The 21,447-nt window shown below is 35.0% G+C and overlaps 1 protein-coding gene and 2 pseudogenes across 1 annotated transcript; 1 reads left to right on the forward strand and 2 right to left on the reverse strand.

Annotated features, from left to right (window-relative positions):
• Window positions 1-1,175: 1,175 nt before the first annotated feature.
• Window positions 1,176-4,606, reverse strand: LOC148861325 (protein FAR1-RELATED SEQUENCE 5-like; annotated as a pseudogene).
• Window positions 4,607-4,659: 53 nt separating this feature from the next.
• LOC148861326 (glucan endo-1,3-beta-glucosidase 1 pseudogene) lies at window positions 4,660-6,100 on the reverse strand (annotated as a pseudogene).
• Window positions 6,101-8,290: 2,190 nt separating this feature from the next.
• LOC148861327 (small COPII coat GTPase SAR1A) lies at window positions 8,291-12,420 on the forward strand. Its single transcript, XM_088983060.1, has 3 exons — window positions 8,291-8,806; window positions 8,937-9,068; window positions 11,663-12,420. Exons 1-3 carry the CDS (start codon window positions 8,678-8,680, stop codon window positions 11,981-11,983), a joined length of 582 nt encoding a protein of 193 aa, XP_088839186.1. The 5' UTR covers window positions 8,291-8,677; the 3' UTR covers window positions 11,984-12,420.
• The last annotated feature ends 9,027 nt before the right edge of the window (window positions 12,421-21,447 follow it).

Genomic DNA, 21,447 nt, shown 5'->3' on the forward strand with positions numbered 1-21,447 from the left:
CCGACGGTACCGCACAACAGAACGCACCGCTTGGCAGCACGCCGCACGCACTGCCTGGCAGCGCGCAGCACGAACCGCCCGACAGCGCGCAACACGCAGCAGACGACAGTAGCACTCGGCAGCAGCACACGCCGCATGGCAGAAACAGTAGGGTGGGACCCACACGGCAGCTCATTAGAGTGGGCCCACCCTTATCTTACCACATCAGCTCTGCTCGCCAACTCGCCGCTCCATTCCTCATCCCTTATCCTTATTTTATCTTAAGTAAAGAGTTGTGTTACCATTAGGAGTAGGAAATTAGGAGTTTTAGTTAAGTTGGATTACCTAGCCTAGCCGAATCCAACAAGGAGTTTCCTTCTGTAATCTCCTATTTAAGGAGATACGAATTGAAGTAAAGACATTCGGTTTTCAACCAAGAAAGGTGTTAGGAGAGTTCGGGTGATTTCTTGGATAAAACACCCACGCGATTGCCACAATAGGGTCTGTACGCAAGGGCAAGGGCAAGGGAAGACAGGAGTCTCTCCCGATGGACCGACCCGTGACGAGATTCTACGTGCGGGCCCATAACACTATCCTTCTCTGCTAGTCCACTTTAGTAGCCTTCACCGATAATCGTCAACTTTCACCACCGTCTCTCTCTCTCTCTCCGTCCTTGTTGCAAATCTTACACATCCGACGGCAACACCACGAACCAAGTATGCTTCTACTTAAAATAAGAAAGCCATCTTCATCTACTTGAATTCCACTTCACATATTCTGGCTTTATAGCATTTCAAAATTCAAACCCAAGTCATTCATCCAAACCAAAAGCCAAGATCATTGCTATTATATATACGCATTGTTCTAGGGGTAGTTCCGTACCTGATAGAGTGAAAAATATTTGTTGGCCATCAGTCATCTATTCTGGGTTTAAACCAATAACCAAAAAGTCATGCTTCCTTGGTGTTATACACCAAAATTCCTACATCTTGTATAGGAAATTAAAGGTCATAAAGCATTATTTCATGAATTACAATTGTTCAGTGGATCTTAAAACATCTACCCTAATAGACTTTCAAAGAATTCCGAAATTTTTTTAAATTCCCTTTCATTTGAGAAACAACTTGAAGAAACATGCAAGTTAGCCTCAAAATGACGACGACAAAGAGGTTAGTTCATACAGGAAGTAGGCATCATTAGTATGGCATTCTCATGGTATAATGCCTTGCTTGATATTGCTCAACATTCCTTGCAGAGGTTAGTTCAAAATTTTGTGCATCTGTCCTATGCACCTTAATTTTAGTGGCATCATTTAGATTGCCAACTCTGCCTTCCTAAATCATAACAATTTATTCATTATTAACCAAAAAATATAATAATACCAAATCCAAATGGTACATATTTAAAACAAAACCCATGGAGGTTGCTGGGTAGCACATTCATCAACAATGTTCTTTCGTTTGTTCATCTTTGATATAGCCTTTTTCTACTGCATTTCTTTGTCTCTTTGAAGAGTGCTCACTAGTCGCCTTGTGTTTGATCCCTTTTACTACAATGGATGGTACTTCTTCAATGGCACTAGCAACATTCCTACCAACATCAGTACATAAATAATCATGGTTTGTAGGAGAGGATTGTAAGCTAATGGTTTCATTAATCTCTTGTTTAATGGCCTTTGATGCAACATATGACTTTTCAAAGTTTGATTATTTTAAACATTCAACAACTTCTTTCAAAAGGCCTTTCCCAAACTCCAGAGCAATTTTGTAAGCATCTTCAAAAAGTGCAGCTCTAATTTAAACAAACGATTCATCTCTTGAAACGCTTAGCTATTTTTGTGCTTTCATCAAGAGCCGTCACTTTTGCATCAATGGTCCATCTTCTTAATATATAATGGGAGGGGACGATCATCTTGGTGTTTACATGACTAAGTAACCTCAATGCATGGCCGCATAATATGCCAATAAATTCAAACTTTTTGCAACTGCAATTAGCAAATTATTTTTTGAGTCAAAAGTAACCACATGCTTCTTTTTTCTAGCCACACTTTATATTCAATTATTGTTTCATACAACATGTGATCTTCATCAATACTACAATTCAATTGCTACAATACCTCACCATAAAACATAGAAAATATAGGCGGAGTATACACACAAGCAAAATAATTCAATATATCTAATTGCACCGGCAATGTTGGGATGCTCTCTGTATTGCTACAAATTTAGCTTTCAACTCTTCATATCATCTATCAGCAACAACCATCTCAAAATGACAAATCATACTTGATGTTGAGATATTTTTCTAAACAACTATTCATGCTTTCACTCCCTTGTGTCGTGCTCATGCCTACAGAAAATGCTTGCCGCCCAAACACTAAAGCCCGGCCATTTATGGCATTTATTATACAATTTATGCAATCATTCATTTTCTTGAAGATTATATTGTTGGTCATGCTCTCCCATGCACTTTCAAAATCATCCACTTCCTCGTAATCATAAACACACTTGCTAAAATCCTTTAAGAATGGCTTCAATTTTTGGATGTGATTCTGTCAATACCAAATTAATTGATGATGTGATTCTGTCAATACCAAATTAATTGCTTTTTCCATACTTATCATCATCGGTTAAAATTGTCTTTAGCATTTTTCCCTCCCATTGTCTTCGTAAAAGTCTCGAATAACCACTCAAATGTTTCTATAGTCTTATCATATACCAGTGCAACGCCAAAGATAATCAATTGCTTATGATTGTTCACCCCTACAAAAAGTGCAAGTGGTTGATTTTCATTATTGATTCTATATGTTGTGTCAAAACAAATAACATCCCCAAAATAATCATATTTGTGACTATTTCAGTTTTATCCAATTGAATTTCATAAACAAAAAATAGGTTTTTTTGCTTGCATGTCTTGAAAATACTGTAAAATACCATCTGCCTCCCCATTTCCCATTTTCCCAGTTCTATATGTATGAAAGTAAATTTTCAAATCCATAAAAGTGAATCCAACTTTTTCATGCCCACAAGTTTCTTTAGCCATCAATTCCCTTGATGCTTTTGGAGTTATCCCTGACTCATCTGCCAATCTTACTTGTATAGCTTGTGTCTTAGTTATCCTTCTATGAGATCTTAACATATGTGATCTTGTGGGAGTTGTAATTGTGATCCTCATTAAAAAAAAAAAACAACCACATGATAGTAAGAATCTTCTCCAAGGTGTATTTTCATCTTAGCCATACAATCACATCTTGTCTCTGGTCGGTGATACTTAGCATTGAGCCTACGTTTATCTACTTCACATTTTCCCTGCTTAGAACAACAAAATTTTCTAAATCTCACTTCACCGGATTTACGACATAGATACCTATTAGACTTTCTAGCACTAAATTCCCAAATCCCAACATATCTATTATAAAAATTATATGCCTCCTCTTCTATCTTAAACACCATGCCAACTTTTGGAGCACACTCTTTAGGAATATCGCTACATCTTTCTTATAGCTTTCTTTTTATTATTGCATCTAAGCTTTGTTATTGTTCTTCTACTATAGGCAAGTCATCCATATGTTTTCCTTTACTTAGCTCAATGGGCTTGATCAGTTCAACTCCCCCAAGTAAGACATCATCAATATTTTGGGATTTATCATCCAGTAGTTCAAAAACTAGTTTATGCATAGAATGAGGCCCAACCTCCACAGTCTTTGATTATTTTGCTAGGATGATATACAATTCATCAATTGTTAAACATATGAGAGTATAAAAATATAGAATAAAAAGTCATAAATTGAGGTGTTAAAACCATCCCAAAACCAAAAGAAATCGAGATTAGAAAGGATCAAAACATTAGAAATGGCAAACCAACCTAATTGCCAGCCAGTTTTTTGTCCTGTCGGTGGTCGCCGGTTGCAAACAAGCCTGGTGTGCCACTTTTGGGTTGTGTTTTGTTCAAATGAAGGAGGAGGAGGGGTTTCTCTTCACAGGGCATTCTCAGCACTATATAAAATAGGTAGGGACTGGACCGATTGTCTCATAAAAATCAGAACAAGCACTTATTCAACATGTGCTTCTTTTTAAAATAAACACTTATTCCTAACTTATTTGTCAAAGAGGAATAAGTATTTATTTATCACTTAGTCCCAACACTTCTTGAAGTAAGTACTTAAGAGAAATGAAATTAAATAGTGCCTAAGAGTGTTCAAAAATCAAAACTTTTAGTTTGGAGGGGATTCCATCTACCTTAGCATAACAAAACCAATAGTCTTAAAGAGAGTAGATATGTTCTTCCAACCAACCTTACTAACAAGCCACCATGTTCTGGATACATGGATGTAGTGGCTTTTTAGGAGGCTTGTTGGAAGCTGTTGTTTGTAGCAAATTCAGTTTCTAGTCTCAATAGTAATTGAACTGGGTAGGATATAGGTTTAACCGTAGCCCAACCATACCTAACGGCCTGAGCAATTGATAGCACTAATTTTCTTTTTCTTTATGGAGGGATATTATAAAGGGTAAATTTCTTAAATTATCCCTATGGTTTAGGAAATTGACTATCTTTACCTTTACTGTTTACATATTGTCTTTAAAGTATCCTTAAATTTTTTATAATTGTCTAAAACCTTTCTTGCCATTCGGTACTTCATTCACATGTTACATTACTACCTGGTATATTTTTTTTTAATTCTTAAAATACCCTTTTAAGAATTTCGGATGCAATGGGGGTTTCACTCCGATCCAAGACATGCTTAATTAGATTCAAATCGTATGTGTCCGCGTTGCCCATTTTGGCGTATGACTCCTTGGAGTCCCCTTTCGATGGCCATCCGAACTCTGTCACGAGACCACAATGTCTATAATGTTGAGATTCTTCATGGAGAAGTATGCAGTGTTGATCATACCATCTACGTCTAGTACATTAATTGTAGTGAAGCAAGGTATTGGGATCGACCATTTCCTTTGAAGGGTTCAATGGTTTGAAGAGACAATTGTCTCGAGGGACCACCCCTATGTTTTGCATGAACACATAGTAAGGATAGATGTTCATCATGAGAGGAGACCTTGTTTTCGATAAGAATTGGAGCAGGGGAAGGACTAATTGGACTAGCGATTGGTTGAAGAAGGCCTTTGATGGGGAAAATGGGTCGATGATTATACAAGCCAAATGCAGCGTCCGAATTTTGATCTGGGTACGTAGATTTGAGGCGACCAAAGCATTATAGAGAGACTGAATTGCAGGGACAAGAATAAGAGTCGATGAGAATGGTAGCGAATACCTTGTCACCTATCGTGATGTCGTTTGTAAGAGTTTTCGGGTAGAATGACACAACATTGCAATCGATCCGGGCAGCAACGGTGGCATTCGATGAGCCTATTGGCGAGGAGCTGATTTTTGGGCACACCAATGATGACCCGGATCTTGGTGCGAGTAGGGGTGTCAATTGGACTTGATTTTCAATCCAATCCAATCCAATGTGGGTCTACCAGGTCCAATTCAATCCAATGAATGTTTTGGATCAATTTGGATTGGTTCAATTTAATGTCTGGACTGTCCAATCTATTCAAATTCATTTTATTTTAGATTGGTTTCAACCTAAACCCAGTTCATTGATACATATAAATTTGTTACGGGTGAACCAAGTCCAACCCAATCTAATAAATATTTTAGACCGAATTGATCCGATCGAATATCTTATTGGTCCATCTAATTCGTTCAAATTGACTTTGAATTGGATGAGGTCCAATCCAAAACCGATCCATTGACACCCTTAGATGCGAATGAGAGCTTGAAGAATGTCACTGTCAGCATCATAGAGGCGGATGTGGGTGATCCACTATAACTGTAGGAACAAAACAAGGGCAGCCGGAGAAAAGAGGTTGGAAACATCGGTACCGATGTTGTTAACTCCCACAAAAGGCTGGTCATCATCTTGCTTCTTAACCTCTGTTACTGGTGCCGCCTGATGCAACAACCAATTGGTAGAGAAAAGATAGATGAGAAAGGTGCGGTCTTTGTTGACAAAAAATCTCTTAAGTTGGGAGGATTTAGTTGGTTTTACCTTAAACAACACAAACAAGTGTAGAGATAAGTGAGTGGTAGCTTTGGTTGTAAGCTTAGAATCTACCATTGTTGAGGACCTCATGCTTTACTTCTTAATCGTCTTCATCTCTGGTTCAGCTACAGACCCTTGCATTATCTTCGAATATCTTCGTTTTCTAGTAAAAAAAATCTCGTGTTCTCAACACATGCAGTGGATTGCAGTATGAGAGAGAGACTCTTAGGAATGAAAGAAAGTACATGGCGATGAAATTCAGTATTAAAAGTGAATTTATTGTCAACAATCGAATGGGATGCAAGAGAGAAAAAGCTATCTTTTAGCATTACTACCATTTATTGCCAATGCGCTTTGTTGGTCTGTTTTTCCTACGGTTCTGGTTTGGTCTGTGTTCTTCACCCACCACTTTTTATTTTTTATTTTTTTATTTTATTACAACACCCATAATTTTCACTTTCCCCTTTTCGATTTTCTTTGGGGCGGTCAAGGGAAGTTGCTTTTGGCATACTTTGTCCTTTTATGGTCTCAAAAAATCATCATTGGAGCCATAATTTGTTCCTCATCTTATTGAAAATTTTCATCAATTAGATTTTATTTTAAAAAAAATTTGAAGAATAGTGGAGTACAAATTTGACATTTCATCTTTCTATTAGTTCTTAATAAGGATGTCAATTGTTAAAAAACTTTAAGACAATATGTACTTTAAGATATCATTAGACTATCATTAATGATCAAAACTCATATTCTTTTAAATTATCTTTAATGATCATTAATAGAAATTGTATATATAACTATATAAGTATTTTACATGACTAAACTACCTTTCAATATTTTTATTAATTATTTTTATGACAAAATTATCCTTGACCTGAACTTAGGCCCCCACTTGACCCACAAATTTCAGGCTTGGGCCCAACCTTCTTGCATATATTTGAATATATGCATTTTATACATAATATAAAATAACGTATATGTATATATGTTATTTTATGTTATATTATATACTTTATATATAAAATATTATAATATGTATATATATATTATAAATGTATAAAATAAATTTATATGCATATATAATGTTATATATGTAATATTTTATATGTAAATGACATAGGCTCGGAATTAAGCTTGAAACTCGAGCTAAGCCTAGGGTTGTCAATGAACCGGTTTTGGGTTGGACCCTGACTAAATCAAAATCAATTTAAATGGATTGGATAGACCAATAAGACATATTGAATTTAGGGCTTTCAATGGGTCATACCCAAATAGAACTGGAACCGACATGATAAAAAATACTAAAGACCCAAAATTGAATCAGACCCGATACGATTTGTAATCTTAGTCCAAGAACTAAATTGATCGATTCTTGAGACAATCAGATTTGATCCAATGGACCCGATTATAATAAACATACTAAAAATATTATATATAATATTAATTTATATGTGTGTGAGGGAGCCATATTTGAGTTAGAACCAACCTAAATTAAAACCAATGAATTGGACTGAACCTGGTTCATTTATGATGGAATTATATTAGATTGGGGTGGATTGGACCTATATCCGATTAATTGATAAAAGATAAGAATACAAATGTCAATGGATTAGATGTGAGTTAGAACCAATCTAAATTAAAAACCAATCTAAACAAATTGGATGGCCCAGACATTAATTCGGACAGGCCAAAATGATCTAATTCATCGGATTGGATTGTACCTGATCCATTTGTAATGGATCCATGTTGGACCGGATCGGATTGGGCCAAACCCGTTCCAATCGACACCCCTGGTTAGGCCGGGCCTTGGCTATAGCCAATTAGCCATCAGGATCCGGGGCTCATGTTCCATGTTCTGTGTTTTTTACACTACACTCTACAGGGACAAAGGAGTAGGAGTGGAACGGTAGTAGTAGTAGGAGATGGTCGGTCTCCACTCAAGCTTCTCGAGTCTCAACTACCCAAAAAATGGCCACAACGCCCAAGGCGAAGGCAGCTGTACCTAACACAGCGAACACAGTGCAACAACAGCACAGAGAGGACAGAGTTTTCTTCCTTTCTACACCGTTCGACGTTCAAATGTTCTTACTCGTAAGCGTTTTTCTCGAGAAATGGAATCAATGATGATTGCCGCTGGTTTCCAAATCCACGGTTACAATAGGTTCGATGACGACGAACCAACCAATTACAGCCTTTCAAACAGACAACTCACTCTTAACCGGATTCTCCCGGTTATAAAATTCTCCACGAATTCAACCCGGTCGATTAATACCGGAGGAACCAGTTACCTCATACGTACAGGTTGTGCAATAAATGCCGGGTAATAAATTACAATGCCCCAAACGAAGATAAATAAAAGGAAAAGGGATTTCGGCTTCATATTGATGCATTAATTTCGTCGTTTTTTTTCAAAGCCTTCATTTCTCCAGCTCGTCCATCTCTTCCTCATTTTTTCTTCCTTCCATCCCTGATTTTCTCCCTCTTTCTCCATCCGTCGTCGTTCCAGAGATTTTCCCGCTAACCGAGCGGGGGATATGATCTCTTGACGTTTTTCCGATTGGTCGATCTGTACTGTTTTTCCGACCAGATTTTATTAGATTTTGTAGGATTATTCCGTGGCTTGTTCGAATCGGAGTCTGATCCTCGTCAGTCATCATGTTTCTTCTCGATTGGTTCTATGGCGTCCTTGCATCGCTCGGCCTTTGGCAGAAAGAGGCCAAGATCTTGTTTCTAGGGCTCGATAATGCCGGAAAGACGACGCTGCTTCACATGCTGAAAGATGAGGTTTGTCTCTTCCGTTCTTTCGTTGTTTTTTTTTCTTATGTCCGAATTTCTCCATTTTCTATATGTTTTTATACGCGATGTTTTATTATCGTTTTTTTGTTGATTTATTGTTCTTGTTGGGTCTTTGCAGAGATTGGTTCAACATCAGCCTACACAGTATCCGACATCAGAGGAATTAAGTATTGGAAAAATCAAGTTTAAGGCATTCGATTTGGGAGGGCATCAGATCGCTCGCAGAGTCTGGAAAGATTACTATGCAAAGGTATACTTGGACTACAAAAATCAAGCCGCTTTATTGTTTTGGTTCTTCTGCAATCAGAAAGATGCTATTATAAATTTGAGGGATAACCATGTTCCATGTATAAGAGAATTTTAATCGATTTTTTTTTGAAAAAATACAATGTTAAATTCGGATAAATAAATTCGTAGAGAAAAGGAAAGAGGTCTTTTAATTAGTTAGGTTGCATATGTATGTGATTCAAGATCCGCGTTGTTTATTAGAATATCTGGCCTGCAATACTAATGATACACATAGAATAGTTATTGATGCAGTCCCATCAACCTGAGCTCTATAAATACTGGCCTCGTTTTTAAGATTTTGGGGATAAAAAAGGACTGACTTGATCGTCGATTGATCTTACCATCTGTTTTCTTGTTTAATGGTTAACCCTTGTATGAGAAAAAGTTTGTGTACAGATATTTTCAGGTCATATTCCTGAAGTATATTTTTTCATTAGTGTCTGGTTTCCGAATTACCTGGGCTTCTTAGTTTATAAATAATTCAAAACATGGTTTGCATGTGACAAATTATTTTGCTATATCCTTTTCTATACATACAATTGAGCTGTAGATTGCTTATTATCTTTTTTTTTTTTAATTTGTTGTTGATGTTGTTGTTGTTGTGTGGCTTTTATTAAGACCCTATTACATCTGACTTAAGACCCTGGAACTGATATAAAGTTGTAGCTATTGTAAATTTGTAATTGTTTTTATTAGTGTCAACTCATTAGTTTTCTGATCGATATAAGGTTCCTTTAAAATCCGTAAAGGTTGTCATGTTTTTCTTGCCTTGTTGAAATTTGAAAATAATTCATCTAAAATTCCTGCGAATGGCATAAATTTATTGCTTTTATTGACATATTGGCATTGACTGGTTGAATTTGTTATGATTCTTTCTTTCACACATTAAACGTTTTGAACCGTCTGAGATTTGTAGCATTGCTTGCTTCTTATTATTAACTGAAAGGACATATCATTTCTGTGCCTGTTCTAATCATCTTTTGACGTCAATCCTCTGGATCCGCATTTATATGATTTAGAATTGGGATCTGTTCCTCACACAGGGTGCCTCACAACGACCTCACAGGCACATCCTACTGTGCATTGGGAACATCTCCCGTAAATAATAACACACAAGTACAGGGGATGTTCCCATTGTACGGTGGGATGTGCCTGTGAGGTCGGTCTGAGGCATCATGTGTGAGGAGCAGATCCGGTCTCTATGTATTATGGTTTAAGATTGTTGTGACAAGTTTGTTACATATTCACATCTTTGTATGCATGATGTTTCGGTTTGCTTTGTATTTGAACAAGTTTTGCTTGTCAGCTGTAAATATGAAAATTGGAACTATCTATTTATATTCTGGAGTCTTAGACTCTGTTTTTAGTTGTAAATGCTGCTTGAAAGCTCTCTTTATTCTATCTTATTTTATTTGGCATTGTCACCTTGTTAAAGTACTTGAATTCCCTATATTATACTTATGTTTAATGTGCTAAGCGGTGCATTTTTATTTTCTCTCCTTGCATGAATATTTACTATTGTTTAGAAACCAGACCGGGCTGGCCTGTTGGATTGGTTAAACTGTGTTCTGACTCCTGGGGCATTGGCTGGTTCTGTCATATGCTGGAACCTGTAACTCATAAAAAATCAGTCTAACTGGATGACTGGCCAGTTTAACTGGTGAACTGGCCCCGGTTTTATGAAACTCTGGGTTATTTTCAAGCACTTAATCGAAGAAGTGCTTATTTCCTTTCTGTCCTGTCTTGGCCTGCCATGTCATTTTGAAAATATCTATACTACCCCTGTTTGAAATAAGACCTCTTTCACCAAACACTCATGAGCACTTATTACGATAAGCACTTATTTATCAAATAGGCACTCCCAAATGGGGGCTAAATGTCTCAACACTCACCGGATATATTCCCATCAGATAGAAGCTTTAATACTTTTCTTTTTTGATAGATAAAGAACTATATTAACCGAAACCAACATATACATAGTCCATTACATCCGGTAGCCAAGTGGGCACACTATCAAATGATGCATGATCGTGAACAAAAGATTTAGTTGCTTAGGCCAACCAGTGGGCGATAAGGCTTTAATACTTGCACCTTGTATCTGTAGGATACCGCTCATGACATGAAGAGTTGGTTTCTACTTGATCAACCATGTCTGCGGTATCATCTAACCACCTGATTATATTTCCATGAAACATATTCTAGAGGTGCATGTCATTGATATAAATTCATGGGAGTCGTTGGGCAATTTAATATTTCCTTAAATGCCATTTTGTTGTACCTTTAGGGCTGATAAGGTGTTTGTTGTATGTATTTACTAGGTTTTCCCTTCTCATGCTTACTAGTTAATAGATTCCCACCCCCACCTCCTCTCTCAAGAGTTCGATTGTGATAGGTAGCAATAGAGATTAGTCATGCGTCTTCATTTTACTTTGTCATTCCCATATGTGTCCGTATTTAATATCCTCTTAATCCTTTCGTGGATTATTACTAGTCTTTCCTTTCTCTTTCAATCTTATGTTTACTGAGGGTATAATTAGTTTGTGCAATATGCTGTAGGTCGATGCTGTGGTGTACTTGGTGGATGCCTATGACAAAGAAAGATTTGCAGAGTCGAAGAAAGAGCTAGATGCTCTCCTCTCAGATGAGGCACTGGCCAATGTTCCTTTCCTTGTACTGGGCAACAAGATTGATATACCGTATGCAGCTTCAGAGGATGAGTTGCGCTACCACCTGGGCCTGACAAACTTCACCACAGGTAAGGGCAAAGTGAACCTTGCAGATTCAAACGTGCGTCCTCTAGAGGTCTTCATGTGTAGCATTGTCCGCAAGATGGGGTATGGTGATGGATTCAAGTGGCTTTCTCAATACATTAAATAGGGAAGGAATCCAGGTAGATAATTCAAGCTCTACCCAGATGGTATTTTCGCGTCACTCTGCTACAGTTTCTTACTGGACCTAAAATTCTCATGCACGTGCTGTCCATTTGGATTGCTGTTAAAGGAGGTATTTAATCGTCACTACTATGTAAAGTGAATGTGTAATAGCAAATTTTAGCTTGGTTTGGTAGCTTCTTCGTTTCTGTTATAAGGCATTTTTTGTTTCCATTTTCACCGTTTTTTTGTTCTTTTTGGGGGCAAGGGGTGAGGTAGAATATATGTGTCATTTCCTAAATTTGTTGGGAAATCAGGATTCGCAAAAATCAATAATGGGATTAGAAGTGTAGTGACTGGTATTTACCCCAAGATATTTGACTGTCCCCATTTTCTTTTGTGAATCTTCAATGGATTTTGCTGTGCATGTAAATGCTTCCTTGACTTGAGCTGGTTCCACACTCCACTGTTTTCAGCGTCTCTCGAGATAGATTTCTCCCTTCTCATGGTTCAGTTATTATTGTTGTTCTCTGCGCGTGATGAGAAGTATAGTTTGGTTGGTACATTTAGCTGAAAATGAAAATAAAAGCACCATTGGTTTGCTTGGGTGGTCCATGCTTGGTCCCACACCGCCAATGGGGTGTTGCTATAGAAATAGTAACCACCATTAACAATTTCTGTCGGTTGCATCCTGCCTCTATGCCCCCTCCGCTCTTTACTCTCCTCTCTACTGCCTTCGTCTGCTTCTCTATTCTAGGTTTTATCAGAGATTCTGTATAAGGTTTGTTGGGATCTACCTGAAGTTTATCCGGTACGGCTTCTGTGAAAACAATAAAAACATATTGTGGGGCTTTTGACATTGTGAATTGAGCGAGGAGAAAAAATGAGTTTAAAAATGAAAAAGTTGATCAAAATGATAAAATGGTTTCAATGATCCAAAACAAAGTATAACTTGTGTGATGGGTGCTCTTTTAAAGTACTTACTATTGATGCCATCAAAAGATGCTGTTTTTTTCCAAACAGCCGAAGTGATCTCGCAATAGAATGTTCGGTACATGTCTTCTGCCCGTAACCATTTTCCACCGTAATGAAATGAGACGGAGAGAGAGATTCAGAAGACAGTGGTATTAGGGAGGGAGAGATGGTGCAATCAGTGGGGTAGGTTTGGAGAGAGAAGCGGGATCCAGTCCACATGTTGGGAGTGGAATCTCATGAGATGAGGACATCGACATCGAAACAGATGGTAGAAAAGGAAAGGATCCAGTTCCGAGAGGGAGAGAGGCAGAGTGGTAATAATGTCAGTTTGTATCCCACTAAAATCAGTACTTCTACCTGGCAATACCTGCTGTTGTAGGTCGGTCAATCACAAACTCGCTGATTTTCTGCCGTTCGGTCGTCAGATGGGCAACACCTATAATCACAGCAAACATCTCTACTACGCAAGGAATCTCCATCCACGAGAAGGGTCCAACAAATCATTTGGCAAGAAGCAGTTAGGATCCTTCACAAAAAGAAACATGACAAGATACGTTGCTTTATTTGTTCATTTATTTAGAGGGATTAAGAGGATTAGAGGAAGGGACAGACCGCGGTGCACGTGAGGACTTACGGAGAGCCTGTAGATACATTGTCTTTCTCAGTATGATTCTCCTTTGAGAAGTTATTTATCTATTTTTTTTTTTATAAATTTTTTAATTTTTAATTCCATTTTATTTTTGAAACAACCAATGAGAATCACTTTTCCAATAACCTATATTTAATATAATATTTAAATTATGTAATATATTTAAAAAACTTCTTCAAAGTATAAATATAATTATAACATAATATTTAAATTAATGATAATTTAATATATTACAAATTTAATAATGAAATTATATAATGATGGTATAAATTATGATTTTATGGATAATTAAATTCAATAAATAATTACTGTATTAAAATTTAAATATTTTATATATTATTTAAGTATTTAAAAATTTTAAATAACAAAATATTTAACATAATTAGATTTTAAATAGTTAAAATAAATATATTATGTAATAAATTTAAAAATTCTAAAAAGTAGAAAAATAATTATAAAATGATTTTGAAATTAATAATAATTTAATATTTTTACATAATATTATAAATAATTAATTTCACTTATATCAAGTAATAATTTGATAAAATAAATTAAAAAAATAATTTTTATTAATAATAATTTTAAACTCTTAATCTATATTTATTATATAATTATATATACTAAAATTAATATTTATTCTTTTGTGATAAATGTATTTTCAATAAGTATGTATAAATTTATTTTGTTAATTTATGTAATAGAAAACTTTCAATAATTATTGGATATTAAAATACTATTATTGAAAATTTTAAGTTTAATTTATTGTGTTTTTGTTATAAGTTATTGATTAATATTTAGTAGAGATTAAACTATTTATTGACTAAGTTAATATATTTTTAGTACTTATTATATTTTTGTAATTTCTGTAATTATTGTAGTTTTCATTATCAATATATTTTCAATAATTGTGTATTTTTGCTATAAATTTTCAATAATTATGGGAGATTAAACTATTGTTATTTATTAGAGATAAGACTATTAATTTAGCTGAAATTATGAGTGTTCATTAGTTGGTTCGGTGTGGTTGTAGGCTATTTGGCCAACCAAATTGACTTGGTTAAGTTAGAGAGTTAGTAAGTTGAAACCGACTAACCTTTTGTGAAAACTAACACGCTCAAGTTGTATTGGTTTGAGTCAATTTGTTCAAAAGATTTAAACTTAAAAATTTTATTTAATTTTAAAAATTATAGTGTGATTATTAAATAATAAATTTAAAAATTAGATTTATGATATAAAACATTTTAGACTAAGAAATATGGGAAAATTCTCACTTTTTCATATTAAAAATTATATTTAAAATATAAAATGTTAATATATATATCCATGGTTAGGTCGTTCGATTTTGATCAATTTACAAATGGCCAAAGTGGAATTGATCCAAATTGGTTGAATTGAGAAAATTTTGAACCAAAGCCAACCTAAAATACTAGGAAATCGACCAACTTGGGTCGAGTTAATTGGGTTGGTTGGTTTCATCAGTTTGATAAATAAACCTAACTAAAATTAATTATTGTTATTTTGTATTATAAAATTTTTATTAAAATTAGTATATAAAATATGAATAATTATTAATTATTTAAAAAGTTAAAAATATAAAACAGTTGTATACTCTTATGTGTTTTTATTAAGGTCATTTGTTAATTAGAACACACTTTTAGGGATGGCAATTTTTCCCATCCCCGATGGGAACCTGACCTCCCCAACCCAATGGGGCTGGGGATGGGGATTGTTTTGGCGGGGCAGGGGCGGGGACGAGGATTAATAGGAATCACCGATCGAGGTCGAGGTCGGGGATGGGGATTGAGGTCCCTGCCCCACCCCAGCCCCGATTATACATATGTGTGTGTGTGTATGTGTATCAAAACATATTTAAAACAATTATTATTTTTAAATAAATTTATTTTAAAAAATACTATTATCTCAAAACATTTTGGGGATTCGGGTCCCCACGGGGAACCCATCCTTGTCAGGGATCGGGGATGGGGGTTAATTTCATAATCAAGGTCAAGGCCTTAGGCCCACGATTTCATTAAGGAGTGTTTGTTTTGCCCCTAGGCCCATGATTTTTTTATTCCAAAAATGCCCCTAACACTTTTTTTTGCATAAAAACAAAATTGAACAAATGTAGCCAATAGAGTGGTTGCCCATGTCTTATTAAGGGCAAAAATGGTATTTTTATTTTTATTTTCTTTTGATTATATTTATTTAAATGAACATTAGGGTCAACATTGTCATTTTCCACTGTCACCTAATTGATTAAATCCATTGCAAATTATAAGTGGTGTTTTAGTAAAATGCTAACTATAGGGTAGATTTTACTAAGTCCATAAAACTACAAGGGGTATTTTAGCGTATGACCCTTTTTATTATTTAGCTTTCTCTTAATATATCCCGTGCATCGCATGGGTCCCTGCTAGTACATACTAAAAGCGAATATGCTATGTCAGCATGTCTCTCCTTGCATGAAACCCCATTCTATTTTTCTGTTTCTTTTTAATTCAGGTAATTTGTAAAAGAACCAATGAAAGGTAAAGACGTTTGGACTCCCACCCTCCATCTTCTCTTTCGTATTTTACCAAGTCTCGAGAGAAAGAACCTAGAAAAATAGATCTCTCTCTCCCCACGTCTCTCTATTACTCTAGCATTCTCCTTCCTACCTCTTCCTTCCACACTTATCTTCTTACTTCTCATGTCTTGGGAGAAATAGAGCGACAGGGGTGGGGGAGAAAGGCATAGAGAGAGATCAATTGTTTGTTCCAAGGGTAACCTTTAGAAGTTTCCTTTCAGTTGATTTGCATAGACAAAAGGTTAAAGAAGGTCAGTGGGAGAAGGAGAGATAGCAAGTAGACAGGAGGATAAGAGGAGTACGTGATTACTTCGACTCGACATCTCTGTATGTTTCAAGGATTCAAGGAAATTGATTGAAGTTGATCAACCAGGAGACGGCCTTGCAGCTATATTCTAAACGGAAACTATGTTCAAGAAAAGGTAATTTCTAATTGAACTCAACTTTTGAAGCCTCAATAAGGAAAAACATTCTTAAGAAACATAGAGAGTTTGACCTATTCAAGGATTAAAGTATTGGTATCGAGTATCGTATCGAACCATTTGGAATAGATATAGTTATGAATACACTTTGAAAATGCATGGATATGGATGAAAATTATGGATATTCCAAAAAATGCATGTAAAATTTGTAAATATATTAATAACAATATATTTAAGATTAAAATAGCCATAATTAATGTATAAATACATAGAAAATGTATGTTCTAAAGGTATATTTGAATTTTAGCTTACAAATTTTGTGGATTGATCAAAATTTCTAGACTATAGAGACCATACATGTTAATCTTACAATCAATTGCGATTATTAGGTAAATTTCTCTTTCTTTTTCCTTTTTTTTATCCTTTCTTTTAGACTTGAGTTAGTGGTACCAAGGTTTTAAATATCGATACACCCGATACGTTGGTAGGGGCGTATCAGGCAATATCGATAGTGTTTTTTTACTTTTTTTTTATTTTTTTTCAAAATCATTTCATGGGGCCATTTTAAGGCTCCTCCACCCCCTGAACCGGTCAGAACTCCGATACACCCTCTGTAGGGGCATATCGGGGAGCTCCAGAAACGATACATATCGATAGATACGGGCCGATACATGTTGATACTTTGAACCTTGACTGGTACCTCTATAAGTAGATTTTATATTTGAGAAAATTCATAACCACCATGATTTTGTAGTGAAAACGGCAGACTTGAAGCCTTTCATCATAACCACCGAGTCTCTCTCTCTCTCTCTCATTCGCTTAGTTGGGTTATTGATACTTTCTCATTCACTTCATTGCATTATATATACTATCATTATTGATACAAATAAGGTGTCAATGGACTGGTTTTGGACTAGACCCCATCCGATTCAAAATCAATTTGGATGGATTGGATGGACCAAAAAGACAGTGGATTGGACCAATCCGATCCAAAATATTTACTAGATTGGACTGGACATGGTCCGTCCGCAATAAATTTATATTGGATTTGGTTGGGTTAAGCCAATATCCTTTCCATTGATATAAGATAAGAACATAGGTGTCAATGGACCGGGTTTGGGTTGAAACCAATCTAAATTAAAATGAATTTAAACAAATTGGATGGTCCAAACATTAAATTGGACTAATCCAAAATAATCCAAATTATTCATTAGATCCGATTGAACTTGATCCATTTGTAATGGACTCACATTGTCTGGATCGGATTAGAGAAAATCCAGTCCAATCGACACTCCTAGATACAAATATATATTTTTACTCACCATTCTTTGGCTATATGAGGTTATAAATAGGCATTATAACATGGCTATTGGATGTATAAACAGATATCTTAGTTAATTATATAAATAAAAAAACAATTTTGTTAATTTTATTCATGTTTTTAAATAGGTAATCTGACGTCTTTTTATATGGTTTGGTGTTGGTTTTTTGATTGCCAAGTAAACATATAAGTTTACCTTTTTATTATAGAAATATTTTTGTTGATTCCTATTAATAAGTGGATTATCAAGTTTGATCCTACCACGCAAGTTGCAGCCTTAAATAGGGCAAAAGTAGTTTTAGCCAATCAATCTTCTTTCCTTTTTATATCCAGATCATATAATGTTGTAGGTTTGTTGCTGATTATGCATATTGGAGAAAGCGATCAATGTAGCATATAAATTAGCATGTTTCATATGTAATGCATTTTCACTATAACAACGAATTCAGCAATGTCACCACTTTCATGCAGAACTTAGTTCATGTGATTTTTCAAGCTATAAATTACTTGGGTTCTTTTTTAGTTGTTACTTTCCCTCCTTTTTATTAGTTTTATTCTCATTTAGGTTCTGTTCGTTTTTCGGTAAGTTATTTATCGGGTAAATGCAGTTACTTGGGTAAGTTTTTCATAGGAAATGCTTATCTGGGTAAGTGCATTTACCCATGTTTTTTTATTTCTCATGTAAACAAGGCAATGGCCATTTTGGCCATAAGAATCCGTTATTAAAAAGGGCATTTTTGTCCCGTTCAAGCATTGACAACCTTCGCCCTAGGTGGGAAAATTATTTATCCACCTAGGAGATGGGCATCACTTACCCGGGTGATACTCAGGAAAATAAACTTTCTCTGGTCCCCGAATAAATCTAAAAAAAGAACATGGGATTATTGGTCAATGGGAATCAAAATCTCATTGAGTAACTTTCCCCCCTCTCAAAATCTGAAAAAAGGACGCCCCCTTATTGTATTCTATATGATAACTTTGTGAGCTTGCCATAGTGAATTCTGGTATGGAATCATACAAGCAACTTGGTAAGCAGAGGGGAAGACAATGGATGAGAACAATATGTTTGGATTGATGCAAGATCAAGTGGTTTTTGTGCATACAAATAAGAAGGCTGCTAAGGTGATGTGGAAAGAAGTTACAATATTTCACTTTAATTTAAACTTTTCTGTATCATGGTTTTTATGCTTTTAGTTTCATAAGGGTTTTGGTTTTCCAGTTACAACAGTAATGTTGAATTTAAGAGCAGTTAAGAAACTTATAACAAGTGAATGGATTTTGTTCTCAACCTGAAGGTGCGATCCAATTTGATATAGTGACAGGTGAATGCAACATTAAAATGTGCCAATTTCTAAAATACTGCAATTTCCACGGGTCCCCGCTAGTATTGTTTATAGGGTGAAAAAAGTATTGAGTCCCATAAATTCTAAAACTCAGCTGCTTACTAGCATTTTCTTTACCTAAAAATTTAAATATTATTATTAAGGGTGCAACTCAAGTGGATTGGGTCGGGTTGAAGGCCAACTTAAGACCAACCCTAAAGGTGCAAATTTCGGGCTGACCCAACTTGACATTAAGCCCTAATTTATCAACCTAGGCCCGCCCAATCCAAGCATAGTCCAACACAATTCAGGCTAGGCTCAGGCTTGGGTTGGGTGAGATTGGGTTCATCTCAAATGTTCATATACATATTTATGCTTGTATACATATATTTAAATTAGAAAAAAAAGGATACTTTTATATAAACATAATATGTCAACTGAGTGGTGGCTTGCTTGGCATATTAGCTGGGTAATCTCAGTAGAGACGAGGATTCGAATCCCACTATTACCACCTATGTTGAAAAGTTAGAGTGTTGTATTAATGTGTGTGTAATTGTTTGGATGGGATCAGGTTGGATAGTGTTGGGCTTGGGCTACTTGATGCCTTAATTCAAAGCCCAACCCAAATTTATGTCAGGCCCAGGTCCAGCCTATAACCCCAAACTCAGGCCCAATCCATGCAAAGACTCAAACTCGGTGAGGTTAGGCTTGAATTGGGCCCACCCAAGTTTTACCCATAATTATTATATGTAATTATGTACTGGTTCGGTTGGTAATTAAGCGCTGTTTGATAACAACAGAAATTTAATGACATATTGTTTTGTCTTTCAATGAATAAGTCAATTTGTATGTTGTTGTGATTTATCCGCAATAAGTGATTTAATTCAATTGTTCCAGATATTATCAAATAGCCCATTAGTGGATGTCACACTCCTAAGGGGTTGTATTTGGTAACATTGCTGTTTGTACCTAAAACTTTTTATGGTATGCCTGTTTCAAACATAAATAGCCTTAAATAACAGTTGTATTCCGATTTGTGTTTCAAAATGTTTCATGTAGATATAACAATGGTGCCAAACACAATCTAAACTTGTCTGGTTAAAAGATTTTAAAAATCACTACATGTGTGGGATGATATATCATAATTTAAAAAATCACTACATAAGAATTATTTTTATTAATGATGAGAATGGAATACATGATTTAAAATTAACTGAAAAAGTGAAATGGTTTTTCCATCCAAGTGGAGGGTTAATGATTTAACTGTCCATAGCAAATGGATCAACACATGATGTTATAGTTAAATAGCAAAATACATAAAATTCTATAAAGTATTGAAAATTGTAGATAAATTTGGGTAGATTCTATAATATTATATATTCATCATATAAAAAAAGTGTGATAAATGAGAATTATTTTCATTAATGATGGAAAAAGTTAGGAGAAAAAGTAAAAAGCATTAATGTCTAACACATGACCCCACTAACCATGTCAAATGGTTCAGTGATTTAATTCTCTAAGTCACTATAGGCAAGTTGTTTGGTGGTAAATAGACCTACAATCTTGGATTGGGTGGTTGATCAATCAATTGACTTGACCATAATATTAAAAGCCAATATCAAGCAATATATTAGAATTGCATTTCCTCCTAGCAAATAAGTTATTTTAATTATGTCATAAATTAAATAATAAATAATAAAAAACATAGAAATTTTTATAAATTTTATAAAAAAATTTAAACATGCATTAATATTATATGTTCTTCATATTAAACAAAAATATGTTTTAAAAAACAATAATTATTGTTAGTAAAGATAAAAAATGGCTAAAATAAAATAAAAGAATTAATGTCTTAATCATAGTCCGTTTTCCTGGTTAAATAGGTTAGTGGTTCAACTAGTAAGGACATCATTTGGTTGTTGACCACGTCAATATATATATATATATATATATATATATATAGATATATATTGCAATAAAGTGGTTTAGATTAAAACATATTAAAAAATTGTGTCCAATTGACAAACGAATAAATCCTCTATGATTCAACCACATGTTTAAAACATTGATAGAAACTATAAGAACATTTTAAGTTAGGTCTTTGAGTTGAAAGGCAATATATCTACTAATATACCATGCTTTGATCACTTTTCTTTGTTTCGTGAATTCTAATAAATCACTAAAATATTATTATCGTCATCATCATTTAAAACTAT

The sequence above is a fragment of the Nelumbo lutea genome, chromosome 4 (genome assembly GCF_056320005.1).
Source record: "Nelumbo lutea isolate HS-2025 chromosome 4, American lotus-T2T, whole genome shotgun sequence".
Lineage (NCBI taxonomy): Eukaryota > Viridiplantae > Streptophyta > Magnoliopsida > Proteales > Nelumbonaceae > Nelumbo > Nelumbo lutea.